This window comes from Furipterus horrens, unplaced genomic scaffold, assembly GCF_987537825.1.
Source record: "Furipterus horrens unplaced genomic scaffold, mFurHor1.1.pri manual_scaffold_1, whole genome shotgun sequence".
Lineage (NCBI taxonomy): Eukaryota > Metazoa > Chordata > Mammalia > Chiroptera > Furipteridae > Furipterus > Furipterus horrens.
Genome location: NW_028327171.1, coordinates 149,618,316 through 149,639,511, shown reverse-complemented (window position 1 = coordinate 149,639,511; position 21,196 = coordinate 149,618,316). Strand labels below are relative to the sequence as shown.

General features: G+C 36.9%; 2 protein-coding genes across 12 annotated transcripts in view; one reads left to right on the top strand and one right to left on the bottom strand.

Annotated features, from left to right (window-relative positions):
• Positions 1–8,547, bottom strand: part of ARL6IP6 (ARF like GTPase 6 interacting protein 6) — a 55,037-nt gene extending 46,490 nt beyond the window's left edge. For all 4 annotated transcript variants that reach the window (XM_090279962.1, XM_090279954.1, XM_090279935.1 and 1 more), the window contains exons 1-3: positions 7,936–8,547; positions 6,495–6,548; positions 601–733 (exon numbers count right to left, since the gene is read on the bottom strand). In XM_090279962.1, coding sequence (XP_090136088.1) covers positions 601–733; positions 6,495–6,548; positions 7,936–8,338 — 590 coding nt within the window. In that variant the 5' untranslated portion in view covers positions 8,339–8,547. The remainder of the gene's footprint in view (positions 1–600; positions 734–6,494; positions 6,549–7,935) is intronic.
• A 517-nt stretch (positions 8,548–9,064) lies between these two features.
• PRPF40A (pre-mRNA processing factor 40A) overlaps positions 9,065–21,196 on the top strand; it is a 57,910-nt gene continuing 45,778 nt past the window's right edge. For 4 of the 8 annotated variants that reach the window (XM_090279886.1, XM_090279878.1, XM_090279869.1 and 1 more), the window contains exons 1-2: positions 9,065–9,755; positions 10,823–10,954. In XM_090279886.1, coding sequence (XP_090136012.1) covers positions 9,354–9,755; positions 10,823–10,954 — 534 coding nt within the window. In that variant the 5' untranslated portion in view covers positions 9,065–9,353. The remainder of the gene's footprint in view (positions 9,756–10,822; positions 10,955–21,196) is intronic. The other 4 variants (XM_090279914.1, XM_090279896.1, XM_090279923.1 and 1 more) reach the window with 2 other exon arrangements.

Genomic DNA, 21,196 nt, shown 5'->3' with positions numbered 1-21,196 from the left:
TGTAGAGTAGAGGTCTTACAGGCCTTAGCTGGAAATGTATACTTAAAACCTCAGCTTTCCTGGCATAAATAAACAAGATTAGAATATTGCCTACTGAATTTTCTGAAACTCTTTGAAACAGAAAAGAGATTGCTATGAAATTTATCAAATCTGGTCTACACAGAAATGGTTACTAATGGTTCCATGAAGTTTAAATATGAGAAAAAGTCCAATCCATGTATTAAGTTGTTATAAGTATGACACTTTATACACATATCTAGTAAAATTTTCACATTGCTAGTATTTATTTAGTCTTCAGAAAGTGTTTTTAATGACATGTTATTTCAAAAGGACAAATAGCCATCTAAGTTTCTTCTTAGGTCATTTCTTGAATTGCACTTTTTAAAAAACCATGGCATTATCTATGTATGTAGTTTAAAATCTTCTCCATTTATCTAAAGACTGAGCCATGCTAAAAAACTTGTTGTCACTGTATTTTATAGACTGGGGTCTGAATATATTATTTCCCAAATAAGAAGCCTCTTGTTTTCATTTGCTATAATATTTTCATCAGGGTTGGAATGGTTTAAAAAAGGAACAAGAAGAAACAGGTATACTTACTTGAACCTGGCAGGTGAAAGAGGAGTAGGAGGAAACATGCCTGGTTCAAAAGAATCAAAGTAAGTCACTGTCCAAGAAAAGCTGCAGCAGGAGAATCCGGCAGTTAGGGATATTATAAGTAGAGTCCAGAACCCTTAATGGGAAGAAAGAGGGAAAAAAAACAAACTTGAATTATTAACACTAAAACAACTTAAATTAAACCAATATCCTCACGTTTAGAAGATCATAGATATTTCTGATTTTCTGAATTATAAGTAAATGATATGAGATTTGAGCTCAGTACAAGCTAACCCACGTAGAAATGTAAAATACTGAACTACAACTAGAAGTCATATCATTGAATGTTTTAATTCAATTACAATTTAATATTTGGAAAAAGAGTACAGATTCAACTTAAAAATATAACTCACCTTCAGTTTTATAATATTCAACTATAGAAAAAATGGTTAAAACACTTTACTGTTAAAATGCCTTAACATTTTTCATTGAACTTTGCAAATCATAGCTTGCCATCTTTTATTATTTAGCACACTAAGTGATTTCTCTCTCTCCATATACCACACTTTTGACATATGAATCAATTTTAGAGTGCTTAGTCTTTACAGCTTTCCTATGAACATACAAACTTAATCTGATTCTTTAATCTTGCTCAATATATGAACAAAAGTTACCCCCAATTTATAAATGGATTGGGATCTTTAATTTTATTTTTAGTCTGACTGGCCTCCATTTTCTCAAATCAAGTCAAAACCATGGTGACTATATTGGGGGAACTGGAAGGGGAAAGGGTTGAGGATTAGAAGAATGGGGGAATAGACACAGTGAAAACAAAGGGACTAAATTAATTTGAAAGTTTTTAGATACAAACTGCCTCCTTAAGAGTTTACTAAGCCACCACTATGGATGAGTGTGTGTCGCAGGCCTCAGTAGTACAAGGAGGAAAGAAAGGTTCAGAAGACTACAACAGAGAATGACTTATTAATTCCCTGGCTTCACAAAATTGCACAACCAAAGATGCCTTTATTTTAGCAAGAAGCAGGTAAAAAATATGTACATTGGATTGCTTGTAAACCATTTGAAGCCCAGTAACAGACTGGTACAACTGCTAAAAGATGAACTCAGGGCAATAAAGCATTTAGAAAAACTGGCCAAGTATTTCTGAAAGACTAATTTTTTTCTCTTTATAGTTCACTGCCCCAGAAGAAGGAAGTGGCAAGAAAGGAGAACTATCCTAAGTGCCTCTGGTTTTTATGTTGCAAATAATTAAGGGAACTAGGAGAGTAGATATAAGCAGGAAGGTAAACACAAAATGTCTTGAAAAATAGTAAGCTGATCAGAGTATAAACTGTGTACAACAGGAAGAGAGGAGGGGCTTTATCTGTAGGTAATAAAGATTCCCCCATATGAAGAAAGTGGGCTATGCGTGGTGTGTTTGTCCTTATGCATGTATATAGGAAGGGGGTAGTTCTACTAGGGCTTCCTGACAGCCACCAAGAAATGGCCACTACACTAGAGAGGGATTTTAGTATGCACAGCACCTTGGCAGATGGGTCCAAGCCAAACCAGCAGATGCCTCTGCCCTGAGTGGGTCATAGAAACAGCAGATAGTCATGTGGGTGGAAGATGCTACATCTGAAAGGCCATCCTGACCAGAATGCAAGATGTTTCAGCAGTACCTCATTTTGGCAAACATTTTGAAGACTAGATTGCACCCCAACCCTAGTATTCTGGTACTGCGTCAGCCTTTAGAAACATAACCCAACCCGGGACTGGCTAAACAAAATTTTACAGTAAAGACTTGAAGTACAACTTTCCTTCTGACCCAGTAAGACAGGAGACCAAAATAGAAATTTAAGATTACTAGGTGTACTACTACAACTTAAGGGTGACTACAATGCCAAACAGCTGTTTTGTTATTATTAAGATAAATACCTGCCTCTAAAAAGGGGAGAAAATAACTGACAAGTTTACTCTAAATTTAACATCTCATAATATACATAGTCTGTTGCAAAACAAAGACAGTAATCAAAAAAATCAAGTATTTGTTTAGGTATTCCTGCAGAATGATGGAAACTTCTAAATATCTAAAAAAGTGAGAAAGACACAAAGTAACATTAAAATATAACAAAATATAAGGTTCCTTAAAGCTTATCAAACTTTTTCCACTCAGGTGCTTCAATAAAACATCTATCAAATTTAAAACAAGAACAGTCTTGAGTTTTCAGAAATGACAACCATCCCATGATCCAAGTACTTGCCCTACTTGGGGCATTTTAATTCTATATTAATTCTGAACTAATCAGCCATACCACTGATAAAAGTCAGGTCACAATGATAGGGCTAAAACAGTACATTGTAATATCATAACCAAGAAGTGCTTATGTTTCTATTACTCAATTTATGAACAAGCAGGAAAACCACAGAGGTTGGCAACCCCCAATAATTAAATTTACAACAAGTCCCTATCTCCAGAATCCTGAAGCTAAAAACTTGACAACTGTTTTGTAAACCCATTTTTACCAAGAATTGACATAACTTTAAAAGGTATAAAAGCATCTAAAAATTAAGTTAGTCTTCCCTCCCCAATTCACCAATTCCTCTCCTCAAACTAATCAGCTAAGAGTTTGTTGTGCATCTTTTCTAAAAATTGTATCTAGGTAATGGAGGTATATATATGGAGCTAACTAATGAAAAAAAATCGTGTTATACATATATTTTCAGTTTACTTTCCACAAATGGGATTCTCATCAGAAAAATTGTCCTACACTTTGGTTTACTCAACAGTGTTGGAGAGCTTTCATATCAGTACACAAAGGCCATATTCCCATAGCATATTTTTATTATTCCAACATTTCACTACTAAAAACAATGCAGCATGAAATAATCTTGTACTTAACTACGTGACTGTACAAAGATATCTGTAACAAATTTCTAGAGGAAGAACTGTGTCAAATACAGGCCTTTAAATAAACATATAATCCTTCTTTCTTCTCTACAGTTCAACTTTTCATCAGTTGAGGATATGATAGAAACTCATCTTTTCCACCAATTGAAATCTCTTGGAATCAATGTTTTTACCTAAAGCAAAGATGGAGGTAGGTGGGAAATGCGTATTCTAATCCCTTTGTTGGAGTTTTATATTCACTTACCTAATGTTATGGTTTTTGTATATCTCTTTTTTCAAAACAAGTGATTTTAGTTTCAAAGTGCAATTACTTCTTTAAAAATACGCTGGCAGCTTTCTGTATTTCTATAAAAGCTTCCAACAAAGAAAGATTATTATATGTTCTAAATATTTTCATTTAGTAATTTCACACTTAAAGAAATGAGGTTACTCAGAAGTTTTATGAAGTCGAGGTGAAGATTTCAAATGCTCCCTGCTGCATTTTTTTCCCTAGTGAGACTAGTACTTATATAATTATTGAAATCACAAATGAAAATTAATTTAACATTTAGGTAATTTTAAAAGTTGTAAAAACCATAACCAGTTGGCTACTAATAAAAGTTCAGATGTACTCATGCATAAAACTGATCAATAATTTTTAAGTATTTATATAAGCAAATTTTTCCAACTTAATCAACTTCTATAGTTTTCTAACTTAGGAGGATGATGGGTAATTTAGTGTTATCTCTCAACTAAACCACATTCCATTGACAGCTCAAGCTTTCAAGTCCCTTGAGCAATGTGTCTCTCTACATGTCAATGAGGAAAACTGTACAGCCTTAGATCTTCAAACTTATTTCCACATGTAGGAGCAAAGGAAAGAGGGTCTTTCCTCCCCTACTATTGCCACCTGAATACACAGTGGGTCCATAGCAGTGACATTGGTAAAAGTCTCCACCCAACTACCTGTCTACCTGCAACTCAGTGTATAGCAATTCTACTCCTCTTCCTGCTGAAAAGGTATAAGAAAAGTTTAAAGGGACTAAACTTTTAAAAATAACACTTGCAGTTTTTAGCCACGTTAAAGCATCAGATTCATTTGGGATCTTTAAAAAAACTTGCATTATGAACAGTTTCAAATATATATAAAAGTAGGGGAAGAGTACAATGAAACCCCATGCACCCATCACTCATACATAGTTAATTAACTCATGGCAAATCTTGTTAAACCTGTATTCTCTTCTGAAGCTTGTAGTACTAGGGAAAATAGTCATCACTACCATCTGGATACAACATACTATTTCTTTTACTTTTAAGTCATTTGATGACCAATATACAGAAGAATAAAAAGACAGTAAAAAATAAAAACAAACTTTGTTAGAAATTTTATAAGATATAAATATATCATGTCCAAATTTTTATTCTTAATTTCCCTGGTTTTAAAGATATACAGACTAGAAAGAGATTATGTCCTGAGTGCAAGCAACAGCTTACTAACTTCATGCATAAATCTGGAACATAACCACCTTGTAAATAAATACCAATTCAAGACTTTAGATACATCTATTTGGCTACAGGTCATCATTAGTTTTGCTTTTTTCTTTTTGTATTTGCATTATCAGAATGTAGTGCTTGAAGGAACTTTCAAAAATCTTTCAGTTTATCATTTTGGTAAAGAGGACAACAATCTTCTTTGCTCCATAATTTGCAGAACATTTTCATTTTTAGATTTCTAACAATGAGTGATCGGATCCAATGATTTTTTTCAAGTCATTAGCAAAGATTCACACAATGATCTTCCTATTTGCTGTCAAGTATCTACGAAACATACCTAGAAGCACTACCCGGCTATTTAGCTAGAAGTGGAAACCCAAGCAGAGCAATGACAAAGCCCTATTATATTTCTTTTGATACTGAACAAGCCATTCCTTCAGGTGAAAGTGTCATTCATTCTTTTCATAAATGTGAGACCTTGCCAACTTTTAAATAGCAAATTAGAGTTTCTGTCTAGTTCTGAACTGCATCAAAAGCTGATGTATCAATAAATGCTATGAAACCTGTATAATCTTGAATGTTTTTTTGGGGGGGATGAAACAATATAACAACATACACTGATAAAATGAGTAACTAAATAAATACATGTTTTCTCATGCAAGAAGCTGAGAAGAGCACAGACAAGTTTTCATGGGACATGCAGCAAACAAATTTGTAATTTAAAGATAAAGGTTTCCCCTTCTGCAAAACGAGGTCAACTATACTTTGTATCATCATGAGGGCAATGGCCTTGAAGAGGTAAATTAAATGGTTTGGTAAAAATTGTGGGAGGGGGTGACAGGCAGGCTAGGGTCTCAAAAAAATTATGACAAATAGAATAAGCTAGAAAGGTCAAGTTCTGAACTCTTTAAAATTATTTAGGCAGAGAGAAATCAACATAAGATAAATAACCTCTGAATTTTGCACTAGAAACCTGTAACCTATAGCATTTTAGCATTCAACAGGCATTCTTTAGAAACTGAGGTCTGACACTTTCCTAGTTAATATTAAACCGTGCAACTATGCCAATGTCTTTCACATTTTTTAAAAAACAAGTAACTTACAAGGAAATTTGAACTAAAATTTCTCCTGAGGTCTGCTTAAGCTATTATCTTTGCTACATTTGTAAGAAAGTTATTTTTACTTGTTTGTAGTTCCTGGTGAGAGGTGGAGACTCTTCCAGTATGGAACTCGAAAACGTTAAGTATTCACTGGGTCTTTCTCACATACAGTTGTGTTCAAATATATTCCTAGTGTGTGTACTACACATACATATATTCACATATACATCCTGTACATATATAAAAAGAAAATTTAATTACATTTACTACACACATATGCAAATAGAAAGATTAAGATTGAAATAACTGCACAAAAGAATACATGAAGTAGTCTATCCAAAATTTTGTAGTTTAAACATGATCTGGAAAAACAGAAGTGAGGTCAAAATCAAATCAAGTAACAATTAAATACATACCTAATAGCCCAGTATCTACGTCATCTTCACTTTTCAAATTCTCAGCATGCAACTCTGTAAATACAAAAAAGATAATTTGGACAGTGGCTCAAAAAGCTGGTAAGACATTGTGGAGTTGTGCAAAATGCTGTCGAGTCAGAAACAACTGGGTTCAAATTGATTCCAGTTAGTGGCTATGTGACCTTTTGTAAGTAAATAACCGGGCTGTAAATCAACTGCCATGTATGTAAGATGGGAATGTTTATCTCACCCAATTGTTGTGAAGGCATTTTATGTAATGCATTTACAAGGCACACTAGATTTTGAATTGTTTCCTTCTCCATTCTCCAAACTGAGCACAGCTCAATGTCTTCTGCAATGGACTTCCACATTTTGTGACTTTATGATAAAAAGGTAAATCTCTCAGAGCAAAAGAGAAATAAACTACCTACACGATAAAACTCTCAGAGATGCATGAAAAGAGAGTGGGAGGGGAGCGAAAGAGGATGAAATATTGGCACCCATATGTTTAATATTGTTTACAACCAATACCATTGTATGAGTAAGTAATACTTGCCAATTTGTCTCCTTTGAAAAATCAAGCATGGTAAGGTAATGCCACCTGCAGCCCACTAGTGGATTGGAAGCAATGAGAAAAAAAAAGCTGTAATTAAACAGATTAAATTCTATTCAGTGAACTAAAAGTAATACTTGCGTGACAATGTGTTGGGTGTTTTTCATACAACAAAGCTAATTTTAACTGTTCTTTTCAATAACTTCGCCAAAGTGACATATGAGAGATAACTGAGAATTAAACTAAGGTCTGATTCTTTCCACTGTAACCACATAATATGTCCGTATAAACTCTGCAAAACTTTTCAAGGCACATCTCTTTCCTTTCCTATTTGGCCAATATGTCAGCTTCAGACACAGGATTAAGAGTAGACTAGTTCCTGCATAGTTTTATCGCTACACTCAGCCTCAAATCTAATGCAAAACCAAGAGGGTCTAATTATTTGACTTATAGAAGTAGAAATTTCGGTTGCGGGATTTGAAATCCCTGTCCTTCAGGAATTCTGTTAGTGTACAGAGGACTCGGTGATGATAGCACATCTTTAACCATTTGTAAATTAGTTTTTTAACACCTACAGTCTATTTTAATTACACTTTTCAGTCTTTTAATGGCTGTTATGCTTTTTAATTTTGCCAATATTTCACCTCAAGTGTTTACTGCCTATAAGATATCGTTTAACTCAAGATCCTTTCTTAAAAAGGGTCTCCTGACAATGGACCAGGGCAATCCGTTAAGAAAAGTGAGGAAAAGGGGAGGAGAGCAGAGAAAGGTGCAGTCGAGGACTTCAGCTGAATGTGGCCTTTGATGGGGAGAAGGGTGATGAAAGCGAGAGACACCTCCAGGCTCAACCTGACTGCGGACTGACTGTCAAGGTTCGACCTTCTGTACCTTTTACGATCAGGTAGGCGATGGCGAGGAGGAAAGCGAGGAGGACCGCAAACAGCAGCGAACAGAGAATTGAGAGGACCTGCACCGGCCACCGCCGAGCCTGGGCTCGGGCGCGCGCACTCGCCGAGACGATGCCATTACGCTTATCAGGCAGGACTGGAGACCCGTTCCCCCCGGACGGGAGTGGCAAGCCCTTTCTAGGCTCGGACAACGCCCCAGCAGAGAACTCTGCCCGCAGGTCACGGGCAATTGGGTCACGTCCCTCTTCTTCGTCGACTTCACCTTCACCCCAACAGTCCCCTTGAGTAAAGGCAGAAAACCGGGACCAAGAGAAAGGGGCAGGAGTGCAGAGGCGCCGGCGGCGCAGCAGGGAGGCACGTCCTGCGCCCTCCACGAACGACATGGCGGGAAAGACACAGAGACTCGCGGAGGTCGAACGTATCCCATCCGCCCCGCCTCGAGCTCGCAGCAGCCAATCAACGGCGGGTGCCCTCTAAGGCCTGCACCATCCCGCCTCAAGGCGCGGGGGTGCTGAAGGGTGCGCGGTGAAGCGGTTAAGGTGCCATGGGGCCAGAGGAGAGGTTGGACACCCCTAGACCAGAGCACGACCCCCACTTACTAGGAGGAAAAGAAATCAGGGGAGAACGCGGGGAGACGCGAGTCGAGGCTGAAGGTAGCAGAGTCCCCTCTACCTGCAGTGCTTCGTCCCGGCCAGAGACCTCCGCCACTGCCGCGTCACCTCCAGGCAAGCGCGGGCCGCAGCAGCCCCCTAAGCTGCACCTTCCTGATGCCCGGTCCTAGCGCCCGCCCTTGCACCGCTGATTAACATTCCCGAACCTACCTGCTTTTTCCCTTCTTGCCCTCTACTCTTGCGCTCTTCCTCGGCTACCCTCACTAACCGCAGCTCACTCGCCGGCGCCCTCACCTCGCTAGAAGATCCTATCCCTCTTTGTCTCCTGCATTGTTCTCCCCGCCCCTACCACAACTTCCCTACACGCCGCTCGACAACGCCTCCTCTCCCCACCCCTCCGCCCAGGCGCGCGCTGTCCAGCTGGTGCGTACGGAGCTCAAGCCCTCTGCTCAGGACCCCTCCTTAGCTTTCCCCACCCCCCCTTTCCACCGCCTCGAACACTGCGCGCGCGCGTCGGGTCCGGGCCACCGCTAACGCTACCAGCCTCTTACTTCACCCCCACCTTCCCAACCCTACCCCTGGCGGCCTCAGGTTTGTGGGGCGTACGTAATTCGCGCGGGGCGGGAGAAAGTGGCAGGTCCCCACTGCCCCACCCCCTACGGGGTGAGGCGGTCTAAGCTCGAAAAGCTGGGACACAGTTGTCTTCCCTTCCCGGGGGGAAGTTGGTGGAGTTTTTCCGGCAGAGGACTCGGCGCAGAAACTTCCTCCGTCCCCCTATTCCCCCTCCATGCAGGCGACGCCAAGTGAGGCTGAGGCTGGGGGCGAATCGCCGCAGAGCTGCGTGTCGGAAGCGCACTCTGATTGGACAGCGGGGAAGCCTGTCAGCTTATTGGCCCCGCTGATCCCGCCCCGTAGTGCGGGGCAGCCTTTAACCTTTAGCCCCAGCGGGCGCCAGCCACTCAGATCGCTTCTTGTTGGTATATGCAGCGGCAGTGGCCGCCGGCGGAGCAGTCTGAGCCAGACGATGAGGCCAGGGACCGGAGCTGAGCGTGGAGGCCTCATGGTGAGTGAAATGGAGAGCCATCCTCCCGCGCGGGGTCCTGGGGACGGGGAGCGCAGATTGTCCGGCTCAAGCCTCTGCTCCAGTTCTTGGGTCTCTGCTGACGCCTTCGTGAGGAGACGGCCCTCGGTAAGGGATCGGAGTGGCACAATGAAAAACGGAGTCAGACAGGAAGCTTTCTCCGAAAGGAGAAGAGTGGACGAAGGAAGACCTCGAGATGGTGGGGTGTGTTCAGAGGGAGAGAAATGGAGGGTGGGGAGGCACAGAGGACAGAATGTGGGACCCTGGAAGTTTCCAGTGGCCTGGCTTAGACACAGCGTAGTGGACGTGCTGGGGCCGGAGCGTGGTGAGCGTCTCGGGGACGTAGGCCCGATTTAGGAGGAAGCGGGAGGCGGAGACGTGAGTCTGTAGGCTTTAAAAGAAGCTACCGAGATCTGTTTCCACCAGTAGTAGTGTCTGTACGAGTGGACAGCTGAAGCATTGTCAGATAGTAATTACCTGTTTTTAAGACCCGGAACAATGGACACACAGGTAAAGGAAGTAGTTGTTTTACAAAAACGCGTTAAAATGGATGAATTAGTTGCTTTCATTTAGTGTGTGAATGACAGGTTTCAGTCTTGGAATAAAAAAAAAAAAAAAAAAAATAGGGGCCGAAGTAATTTCACCCGTGTAAAGATAGTATTTGGAAGTAATATATATATTTGTTAGGCGTGAGGTGTCCTTGAGTACCCATGCTATTTGTGTTTTATAAGATCAGCTTTTATCTGAGTTAATTTAGTAGATGCAGCGTTTTAAAGCTTAAAGTTAGTTTAGAAATAAGTTTAAGAATGGGTACCTTTATAAAATAACAATTAGGTGTTATATCTGTATGGTATAAGACAAAGTTGTGGTGTTTGCTAATAGTTTTTAAATTGGCTTTCACATACACTTCTGGGTTTAGCAAGTAAGTAACTGATTAAATCAACGTGCTTTAAAAGAAGAAATAAAACTGTGATGTAGCTGTCCAGTAACGATTTTGATTTTTTACCTTTGTTCTGGAATTAGGTTAGTTGAAAGTCATTATAAATATCGGTATAGTGCATTTTAAGATAAAAACATAAGTCACATTTATATATCACTTTATAAAACTGATTTGTTGAAATCAGAATCGAGATTTATGGTTACTTACTAAGTTTTAAATTGTCCTTGTTTTTCAGATGGGGCATCCCGGCATGCATTATGCCCCAATGGGAATGCACCCTATGGGTCAGAGAGCGAATATGCCTCCTGTACCTCATGGAATGATGCCCCAAATGATGCCCCCAATGGGAGGTCCGCCAATGGGTCAAGTAAGAATGTTTTTGTTTTCTTTTTATTTACTTTTGACTGTTGAATTCTTGTGTCAAGATTTCAAAATCTGCGTCAATACTTGTAGCTATTTAAGGATTATTTTATGCCAGAATAATGTCAAATATGTGAAATGTTGAATCATGACACTAACCATTTTGAATTTAATGGAGTCTTCTGTGTGTTAGAACTACTCTGACAGCAACAAAACTTAGGAGGGCTTTTTAATATATGTAGGCTTTTTAGTTTAATGATCTTTTTCCCACAAGTAAATCAATTGAAGTTATGTTCTAAGAGTAAATGTGATAGAACAACACAGTTGATGTCAGTGGACTATGTAAATACATAGACTGAAGATTGCAATTGTTTAGGTCTTTGGCTTAGAATGAATTTTATTTCTGTAATAGCTTCTTGCGCGCGCGCGCCTGTGTGTGTGTGTGTGTGTGTGTGTGTGTGTGGTGGGGATGGAGGTAGGTAGGTTGTACTCTAATTTGATTTTTAATAGGACACTGCCAAATGGGTAGTTCATTTTCCACTTCCACTATTTTGTTGTTGTTTTCTTTTAATGCTTATTGCTTCTGCACTCCTGCTTTTGAGCTGTCCCTTTCATCTCCAGCATAAATTTTAAATGGACATTTTGTGGGAGTGATTTGGATCAAAAATTTTAATTCTGACTCTGAATTCAGTAGAACTGAGTTCCTAGAGAAGCATTCAAGGAACGTAACATGTTTACTTACTGTGAATAATGTTATGCCCCCTGTTAGATTCTATAATATGTCTTAGTAGAGCGGCTCTATCTAGATAATCAGCTTTTAAAAATAATTTATTCTTTAAATGCTATTATTAATTAAAATTAGTTTGGTGGCTGGGTTCTTTCCATTTGAGGATCTCACTAAATCATCAAAAATTTAGGCCAACAAAATACTTTGGAAAACCACTTAGGTATGAACTTTCTGTTAATTACTGCTGGTTGCATTTGAGCATTGATGGTTTAAGTTATTGGTGAAATTGTAGTGGAGAAAGGAGCTTGCTCAGTGTCTCTTTTTACTTAACCATAAGTATAGATGGGCTTAATGTCAAGTACTTTCTTTTTTTATTTGGAATATAGCCCTTAATTTTGTATAAAAATCTTATTCAAAGACACCAGGCCCAAAAGATTCTGCCTGTAGGAGTTTGTTAAATAAAAATCATTTGTTCTATTACTCTAGACTAACATAAATTTTAAAACTCCCTAGGTGATGGAGAAACAACTTTGAATCCTCCTGTTTCTCTCCATCTCTAAGCTGCAAAGAGCTCTTGTTTTCTTTAGTAGAGCTGCTCTAACTAGATAATGAGCTTTAAAAAATATTTATTCTTTAAATGCTCTGGTTCTTATTTAAAATTAGTTTCTTTCCACAGAAAGATAAAATAAAACAATTTGCTACTGCCAGATGCTTCTCTCTTTTCTGGGGCCTTCTGTTTCCATTGGGCCAATCAAGGTAAGTTTTGCAAGGGATTGACCTGCTTTTACCCTTGCTGTAATGGTGCTATTGCACTACCAAAAACAAGATACCAGCTAGTCACTTCTAGTAAAATGCAGATTTTTTTTTTTTTTTTTTAAGTACTTTTGTGTATCTCATTGACATAAGCAGGCCACAGTTTGCTTTATGGTCCCTTTCTTTTTAGTTATATCAGTGACCATCTTTCTAGTAAGGCTACTGGCTACTTGGCACACATCCATTCAAGTACTCTGATTTTCACTTTGTGGTTTTCTTCTACTTTTTTCTTAGGCCAGTGTATGCAATGTGACTTTTAAGTGTACTTAACTACTTAAATGTTTAGAAGTCTGTCTCCTTATGTCTATTGTTAAGATAATGTATGTCTTACAAGTCTAGCTCTGAGGGTCCCAAGAGAACCCCATTTTTTTTTCCTTAAAACTAGGTGATTTCTTTTTTTTCCTCTTAATATCTAACTAACAAATACTGGGTCCAAATCTTGGTAAAACTAATTCTTATTTTAGCTTTGATAATATGCTGGGAGGGCTTGGATAATTTCAGTACTCAGGTAACCCAGAAATCGAATTGAAAGCTCTGTAAACAACCTTAAAAATAAATGTTGACAATTAGTAAAGTTGATTGTTTTCTGTATCATTTCTTCTGTTGACCCACTCTCAGAAGTATTGAGTAGTAAGTGGTCAGATGATAATGAGAAGGAGGGTTCCTGTCTGGTTCACTCCAGTGACACAAAGTTGGTGTGGTCCTGCTGTCCAATTTTTAAAAAATAAATTCATAAATTTTTTAGACTATAGTACCAAAGGTTATGGAACCTTCATGTGTATTGCCTAGTTCACATTAAGACCTCATTCTGGAACCACTGAAGAGTAAAATTGGTGGCAGTTTTTTAAATGATTGCAGTTTTTTGAATGTTATTAAACATGACATGAAATTTTATACCTTATTTGTAAACTAATATACAGCTGGACAGAACACCAATCCACAGAAGGCAGAGTTTCTAATTTTTCAAAGGCAGCAATTTATTTAAAGAAGTATTATGTTTGTTTTATTTTATTTATTTTTATTCAAGAGATAATCCAGAATGCTCTTTAAAATTTAGGCTGAATCTGTTAGTAATAAATATTTGAAAATTATCAAATGGAGCTCAATAATATTTCTTTTGAGTTTATTTCAATTGTCCTGTAGCTTAAATTTGCCTCTTTCTTACTTGCATTAACTTCATATAGGAAAGTTGTTCTTCTACTTTTACAGAATTATAGGTTCTTATATTTGGAAAAGGACCTTACAAATTATAAACTTTAGATAATATGTGAATTTAATAATGGTTTGTCACTGTTTAAAAAACATTAACAAAGTAATTTTTCTGCTTGATGGCAGTACTCAAATTTTCAAAAAAGATTTGCATTAAAACTTAATTATGTGTGAGGCCTTCTCTCTCCATTTCCTCTTTTTTTTTTAATTGTTTTTCTGTTACAGTTGTCCCACCTTTTCCCTCATTGCTACCCCCATCCAGCCCACCCCTTCTTCCACTGTCAGTCTTTCTCCATTTTTATAGTCATTAGTGTTTTGACTTTAAAATGCTTTCACTCTTCCTCTTGTTGTCATTTTTACCAAGTCCTTCCATCTTTATCACAGATGGTTTTGCCTTCACTTAAGCCCAAGAGATTCCTCCTAGTTGGCTCTACTTTTTTCTTATCTCTTTTTAATTTTTAATTTTTGTTATTTTTAGTAAAAAAAAATTTAAGGTCTCTTTCAGCTCTAATAGCCTATGATTCAATTCAGATCACTTGATAAGAGTAGGTGATATGTAAGAGATTGTATGATAGGGAAATAAAATAAAATTCTTTTAGTAATGCCTGCCTTATTCTAATTATTCTGTAGTTTTTTTTTTTTTTTTGGTGGGGGAGGGTTGTTCAATAAACCTAGGTAAATAATTGCTTTGTACAAATGAGTATGATTTGCTGCTTTTCATTGAGTTGAGGAAGGCTTCCTGCTGTCCTCTGAGCCCAAGTTGTTACACTCCCATGCCTTGGATACTCTTAGCAACTTTTGAGCTGGTTTTCTTATTTCAAGCCTGTTCCCACAAAAAATTCTCTTGAATTTCAAGGTGTTAACTTCTTGCCTGGGAACTTCCAACGTTTTTCTGTGCCTGTAGCATAATATCTAAATTCCACAGCTTAACTTTCAAGGATAGTATAATTCATAAGTGCAACTCTGAGCTGCATCTCTACACATTGCCTAATTTGAACCCAGGTTAGTTGTATTAGTTCATGTTGAGCTCATGCTATCACCTTGCCCTCCTCCCCCCAGCTCACTACCACAGTGAACTTTACTTACTTAAGTTCTACCATTTCAAGTCCTGCCTTCTGCAGGAGGTCCTCAGCAATCTTTGCCCAGCACACACCTTGCTTTCAAATTCTTAAAATAAAATCCTTTGTCATCTGCCTATAGACTGTTACTATTTCACTTATTTTGGCACTTGTTACTGTTAATGTTTATTGGTTAATTTACTTTGTCTTCCCAACAAGTAATAGATTGAAAGCTGTTGAGGGCAGGGGCAATGTTTTGTCCTTTTAAAGAATTCTATAGGTGCTGAACACAATTCCTGGCACATGTTGGGTGCTCAGTAAAATACTTGTTGAATGAATGAAACAGATACTCTTTGCTACCGTATAAGCCAGTCAGTATTACATATGACTGTTTTTAGTGGTTACCTGTGGGACTTTACATTCTTAACCTTTACTCTTGTTTTCAGTGTCTGCCTTTTTACTGTTGCTTTTTTACTTGGCAAAAATTAAAGATAAGTAAGGTGGAATAATGAATACATTTTAGTGACTACAGGCAAATCTGGTTTTTATCTGTATGATTTCATTGATGATCATCTCTCCTAGAAGTTTTTTCATAGGTTTTCCATACTCCAGGAGAAATGATTTGGAATGTAGGCCTTTCAGAGAAATTTAAAGTATTGGTATCTTAGATCTCTCTGACTGATTTGACAGATTGATTTATCGCTATTGCTTTGGAATTACCTTTACTTCTGGCTATTTACAGAATCCACGCCATTAAGTTGACTATTAGCCAGCAACAGAAGTAAACTTTTTTAAAAGGCTGTATGCTTATAATTCTTGAACATAGGTAACTTTGTATGCATTTGCATTACCCAGGCAAGTACATTTAACAAAAGTAGATTGACCTGGACTTAGTGTGTTTGTATAACTCTTGGGCTGTGTACATAGGTAATTTTGATAGTTTTTAATAATGATACCAGAAGATAAGTTTGTTTTCAATTTGTCTTGCAGAAGTCTTTTAAAACTTCTTACTTATTATTTCTGGGTTTTATTTGACCATCTTCTTTCCCCTACTTCTTGGTCTCTGTTAACCCCATTATCTGTTTATTTTGCTTTGTCTAGCACATTACATGGGATTAGCATTTTTTTGAGAAATGCTGAAATGTGGCTACTTATATAGTCTTCTCTTAATGTGAAAAAGTGACCATTGAAATAAATTAGTATCAACACACATAAATGGAACATCTTATAGAGTGCAACATATATATGGATCAAGTAGTGGGATCAAGAAGAAAATGCTCAGTAGGTTCACCTGTTGGTTTTATTTATTTTTAAACTGTTGATTTTTAATTGGGTTTCTTAGAAATGTTGATGACATGGCTTCCAGTCATCATGAAGTATTACATCAGTAGATGGTAAAGATTTTGTATCTATATCCCATAGCTGTGTACTATGATTTTTGTTTGTTTTTAACTTTGGGAAATAATGGGTCTAAGTTGTGAAGGTTTCTAAGTAGGAATGAGTACAATTTTGTCTCTTAAAAGTTGTCATTAGACTTCTATTCTTAACTTCCTTACTTCATACCTTCATATGTCTTAGTAGACATTTGTGTGGTATTAGTGTAAAGATGAATGTTGTATATTGTATATTCTTTGCACTCAAGGAACTTACAGGCATTATTCAGATGCCTGCCTAAACTGTTTTGTCATCTTTTAACTGCTAATTTGGCTGTCAAAACACTTCAGCACATTTGGATATTTAGTGTAAATGAATTTCTTAAATTTTTCTTTCTGTAGTCAAGTAATCATGTGTTTCTTTTGCTTATTAGAAGATAAGTGAAATATAAGTAGGGGTTACTAAAGATGTGGTGTTTTGCATGATGGCCTTGAAAAATCTGCTTCTATTTCCTTTTCGGTGCACTGAACTCATAGTGGAGGTCTGAATTGTCTCCAACTTTGAGTGATGCTGTTAGCATTGTTTCCTTAAAGGATTAAGCATACCAGCAAGTAAGGACTGTTTTGAATTTAAACATACTTACATTACGCTTCTTTACAATACAATACAAATGTGATCTTATTCCCTAGGTCTTGATGTTCTGTTTGGGGTAAGACTTTTTAAATTACCTTTTGATGAATGTATGAACATCCAGTCTGAAAACATGGGCGTGGTAGTGTTTCTTTGGCTATGTGATATCAAGAAAGTTGTTACTTCTCTAAAAGATAGTTTTTTGGTAATTTCAGGCTCATTCTGTATTTATGATCATATATTTGTTACATATAATAGAAAATTACTCATACAAAATTAAGGACTGGTCATAAGGTTATCTACTACAAGTGTTTGAGTTTGTGCTATGTCTGTGTAACTGTCTTCTGCACCAGTAATACATATGTAAATGAGACATGCGCTGTCTTAAAGATGCCTACTACTGAAAAGAAACAAAAGTTTCATGTGAACAAATATATTTATAACAGTTAGCTAGATATACTGAGTCTAGTTTAGTTGGGAAAGATGATAGTAATAGTCTTGTCCCTTCATATTTGTGTTCTAGAGAGCCTGTATTCAAAAGAAGCCTTAGACAACTTTTTAGAGTAAGTTTTAAAGTCTTTGATTCTGTGTATCTTAATTGAGACATTAGAATTTCTGTGTGCTCCAGTATGTTTAGAGCTTTTTAAAAAGAAAATGGCACCATTCATTTTCATTCAGCTATATTTTTAAGTTTTTGTGTCATATCCAGGTCTAGTGGTTTTCTCTTTATATTTTCTGTACCCTTATTGAAGAAGTTAGTTTGTGGTTTAGTAAGAGACAGTGGGCTAAGTATTACTAAATAATTTAAACTTTACCCCCCCCCCCCCCTTTTTTTTTAATCCTCACCCAAGGACATTTTTTTTTTCCATTGCTTTTAGAGAGCGGGGTAGGCAGAGAGAGAAACATCTATTAGTTGCCTTCTCATCAGTTAGTTCCGTGACTGACTGGGAATCAAAACCTGGGTATGTACCCTGGCTGGAAATCAAACCCGTGATCCTTCTGATCTATGGTGGGATGATGCTCCAACCAATTGAGCCACACAGGCCAGGGCTTACTTGCCCTTTTTCACATAGGGGTTTTGTTTTTTGTTTTTGTCTTTTTTCAGGGAATGGGGTTGGGATACCCGATCTGTTAGAATTATATCACCATGTTTGTATATAACTTCGAGAAATTATATACCCTGTTGAATGTGATTTTACTGGCTCTGAAAAGTGGGCTGGTTACATGGATGTCCAATTTATAAATGGTAATAGTAAAACCCAGAGAGTTAATTGTACAGTGGCATTGCAGAACCAGTGCTAAACTATGTTTCATCTCAGATTGAGTTATTACCTGTTATTATGTGTGTTGATTCCTACTGAAGATGATGTTTTACGATATTTACTAGATGTCTTTAAAGAATCAAAGGTCCCATCTAACAGGGAATAGATGAGACAAGGGGCAGCATAAGAGTTACTTTCACTATGTGACATGAAGGAGAGCAGTGGTAATAAACTGTCATTTATTGAACATTGTTTAACTGCCTTCTGTGTATTTTCCCATTTGATCCCTACAATAATCCTACCAGATGAGTACTGTATTGTCCATGTTACAGGTGAGGATATTGAGACCCAGATATGTTTAAGTACTAAATTAGCCCAAGATTACATAGCTGGTTAATGGCCAAGCTGGGATAGTCTGATTGCAGAGTACTTAATAGCTTACTAGGCTGCTTTCCTGTATAGCAGTATGAGATTGTCATTAAGCTAACTTGAAAATTGAAGGAAGGTGTATATAGTTGACCCTTGAGTAACACAGGTTTGAACTGCGCAAGTCCACCTAAATGTGGATTTTTTTTTTCAATATATACTGTGAATGTATTTTCCTAATTTATAAAAATAATACTTTCCTTTTTCTAGCTTACTTTATTGTAAAAGTACCATATAAAATACATAATAGCACACGAAATATGTGTTAACAGACCATGTTATCGGTAGAACTTCTTGGCAGTGACAGACTACTAAACTTTTGAGGGGAGTCAAAAGTTACCTGTGGATTTTAGACTGCACAAGAGGTTGTTGACACCCTTAACCCACCTGTTCAGGGTCAGCTGGACTTAACCAATTCTGAACTCCCCAGGTTGAGAGGATTTAACAAACTAATAATTTTGAATACTGGAAATTGACTTACTAAATGATAATGCTCTATTTCATGTGGTAACAGTTTGTTCATGTATTGTCTGTTTTTGGTTACCTAAATATTTCTTTTATCAGAAAACTACAAATGTCTTGAATTTATATATAACTCTTGATGAGATATATGCAGCCACTTATTTTGGGTTGTTAAGGATATGCTTTAAATAGGGGTATTTGTTTATTTCCAGTTAAATGAATATTTGGTTAAATTCAAAAAATGAAGTTTTGCAATTATTCAAAGATTCTTTTTCATTCATTCATATATTTATTCATAAGGTAAGTTAGTGATGTAGAAGATACTTGCTTTTAAATAGTACACTTAATAGCCTTTGTAGAGTGTACTTGTGGAATTTGACTTTGGCACATTTAAAACGAATCAAGTAAAAATGCAAGAATCAAACTTTTAAAATAATAAATTTTCAACTGCAGGTTTGCAGCAAGAATGGTTTTTAAAAATCAAATTTAGTTAATATTTAAACATATAGGTTAGGTTGTGTGATTTCTTTCCAAACGAAAACCTTGAGAAATAAGAAAAATATAAAATGTTTGAAGTGCCTGTGTGAAAGATGTTTACTTTTGTTTTTAGGTCAAAATAAAATTGGGCTAATTTAGTTGACATTTTGTACAATTAATTTACTGTAGCAGTGATAGGAGTGCTATTGCTTTTATTATTGTACCTTTTAAAACATACCTAGAGTGATAAGTGAAGCATGCCCCCCACCCCCCATCGTCCCCCAATCTAACACTAGAACCTTTTCAAACTGGGATGCTAAGAATGAGCTGATTGTGTGGTGTTCCCTAGTGGTTTTTGGTTTGTTATTTTCTTCACACTGGTAATTCTTCTGAGAGCATCTTTTATTTATTTATTTTTTAATGGCTTCTGGGAGCATCTTGATAAGTAATCTTATCATTAGAAGTATAGAATTATACATAAAAAATTTTTTATGCTGTATATATACACACAGAGAGATGGTTGGCCATTTATGAATAAAGTAGATGATGCTCTAACCAATACACACAGAGAGATGGTTGGCCATTTATGAATAAAGTATATTTTTTAATGGCTTCTGGGAGCATCTTGATAAGTAATCTTATCATTAGAAGTATAGAATTATACATAAAAAATTTTTTATGCTGTATATATACACAAAGAGAGATGGTTGGCCATTTATGAATAAAGTATATCAAATATTATTTCTGAATTACTTTTTATTTTTAAAATGTGCCAGAGTGTCCATAAAATTCAGACGTGTAATATTTTAGGTAGTTTAGCTTACATCTCACATTTGTCTTTCACCCTTCGATTCTCTTGTCTCCTAATAACTAGAAACTTATTTGTAGCACTTATTTGCCAAAATAGCTTAAGTGGAGATTTGTGAAGCACTGCATGGTGGTGGTTTTTTTTTTTTTTTTTTTTTTAAATCCTCACCTGAGGGCTTTTTTTTTTTCAATTGCTTTTTAGAGAGGGGAAGGAAGAGAAACATCTGTGTGAGAGGGGCATTGATTGGTCACCTCCCATATGGGCCTGAACTGGGGAGCAAACCTGAAACCTAAGAATATTTCCTGACCAAGAATCAAGACCACAACCTTTCTGTTACAGGATGATGCTCTAACCAACTAAGCCATGGTTATGATGTTATAGTGTGCTTCACATTAAGCTTATATGAATTACCATTTTGCAACTTGAAGAATGGTCTGGCTTATGGAATTTGTTGTGGTGGTATTGTAGCAGCTACATAAAAAATTTTTAACCATTTTGATCCAGTATCCCATTTCATTGAATTCACAGTGTCATGAGTCATGAGAACCTCCATTGTATTATGGTTCCCTAAAGAGAGAAAAAATTAGCTGAAAATGAGAAGTCTAAAATACTCTTACAAATAAAGGTGGACACCAAAGGACTATTCTGTCCATGTGAAGCAATAAAAAAGTAAACCTACCATCAAAAAGGGACAGCAAAGTCACTTGACTGTCTCAACTTTGGTTACTGAGTAGAGGAAAGAAAAATCACTTCTGAGAGTTGGAACTGCAAGTCAGTTTTCATAAACTTGCAGCCTATATTCCCATTATTAGTGTGGTATTAACACAAAAAATACTATTTTGTAACTTAGAAAAACTAATGGTCTCAAGTGTATGGTGCTGCCAAGTGACTGGCCTAAGTCAGAACAAATCCTCTGAAAGAATTCAACTTTAGTCAGAGAGGTTTGAAACATGCATCTCCATATTATGTGTGTTATGGAATTAATGAAAAACAAATCATAACA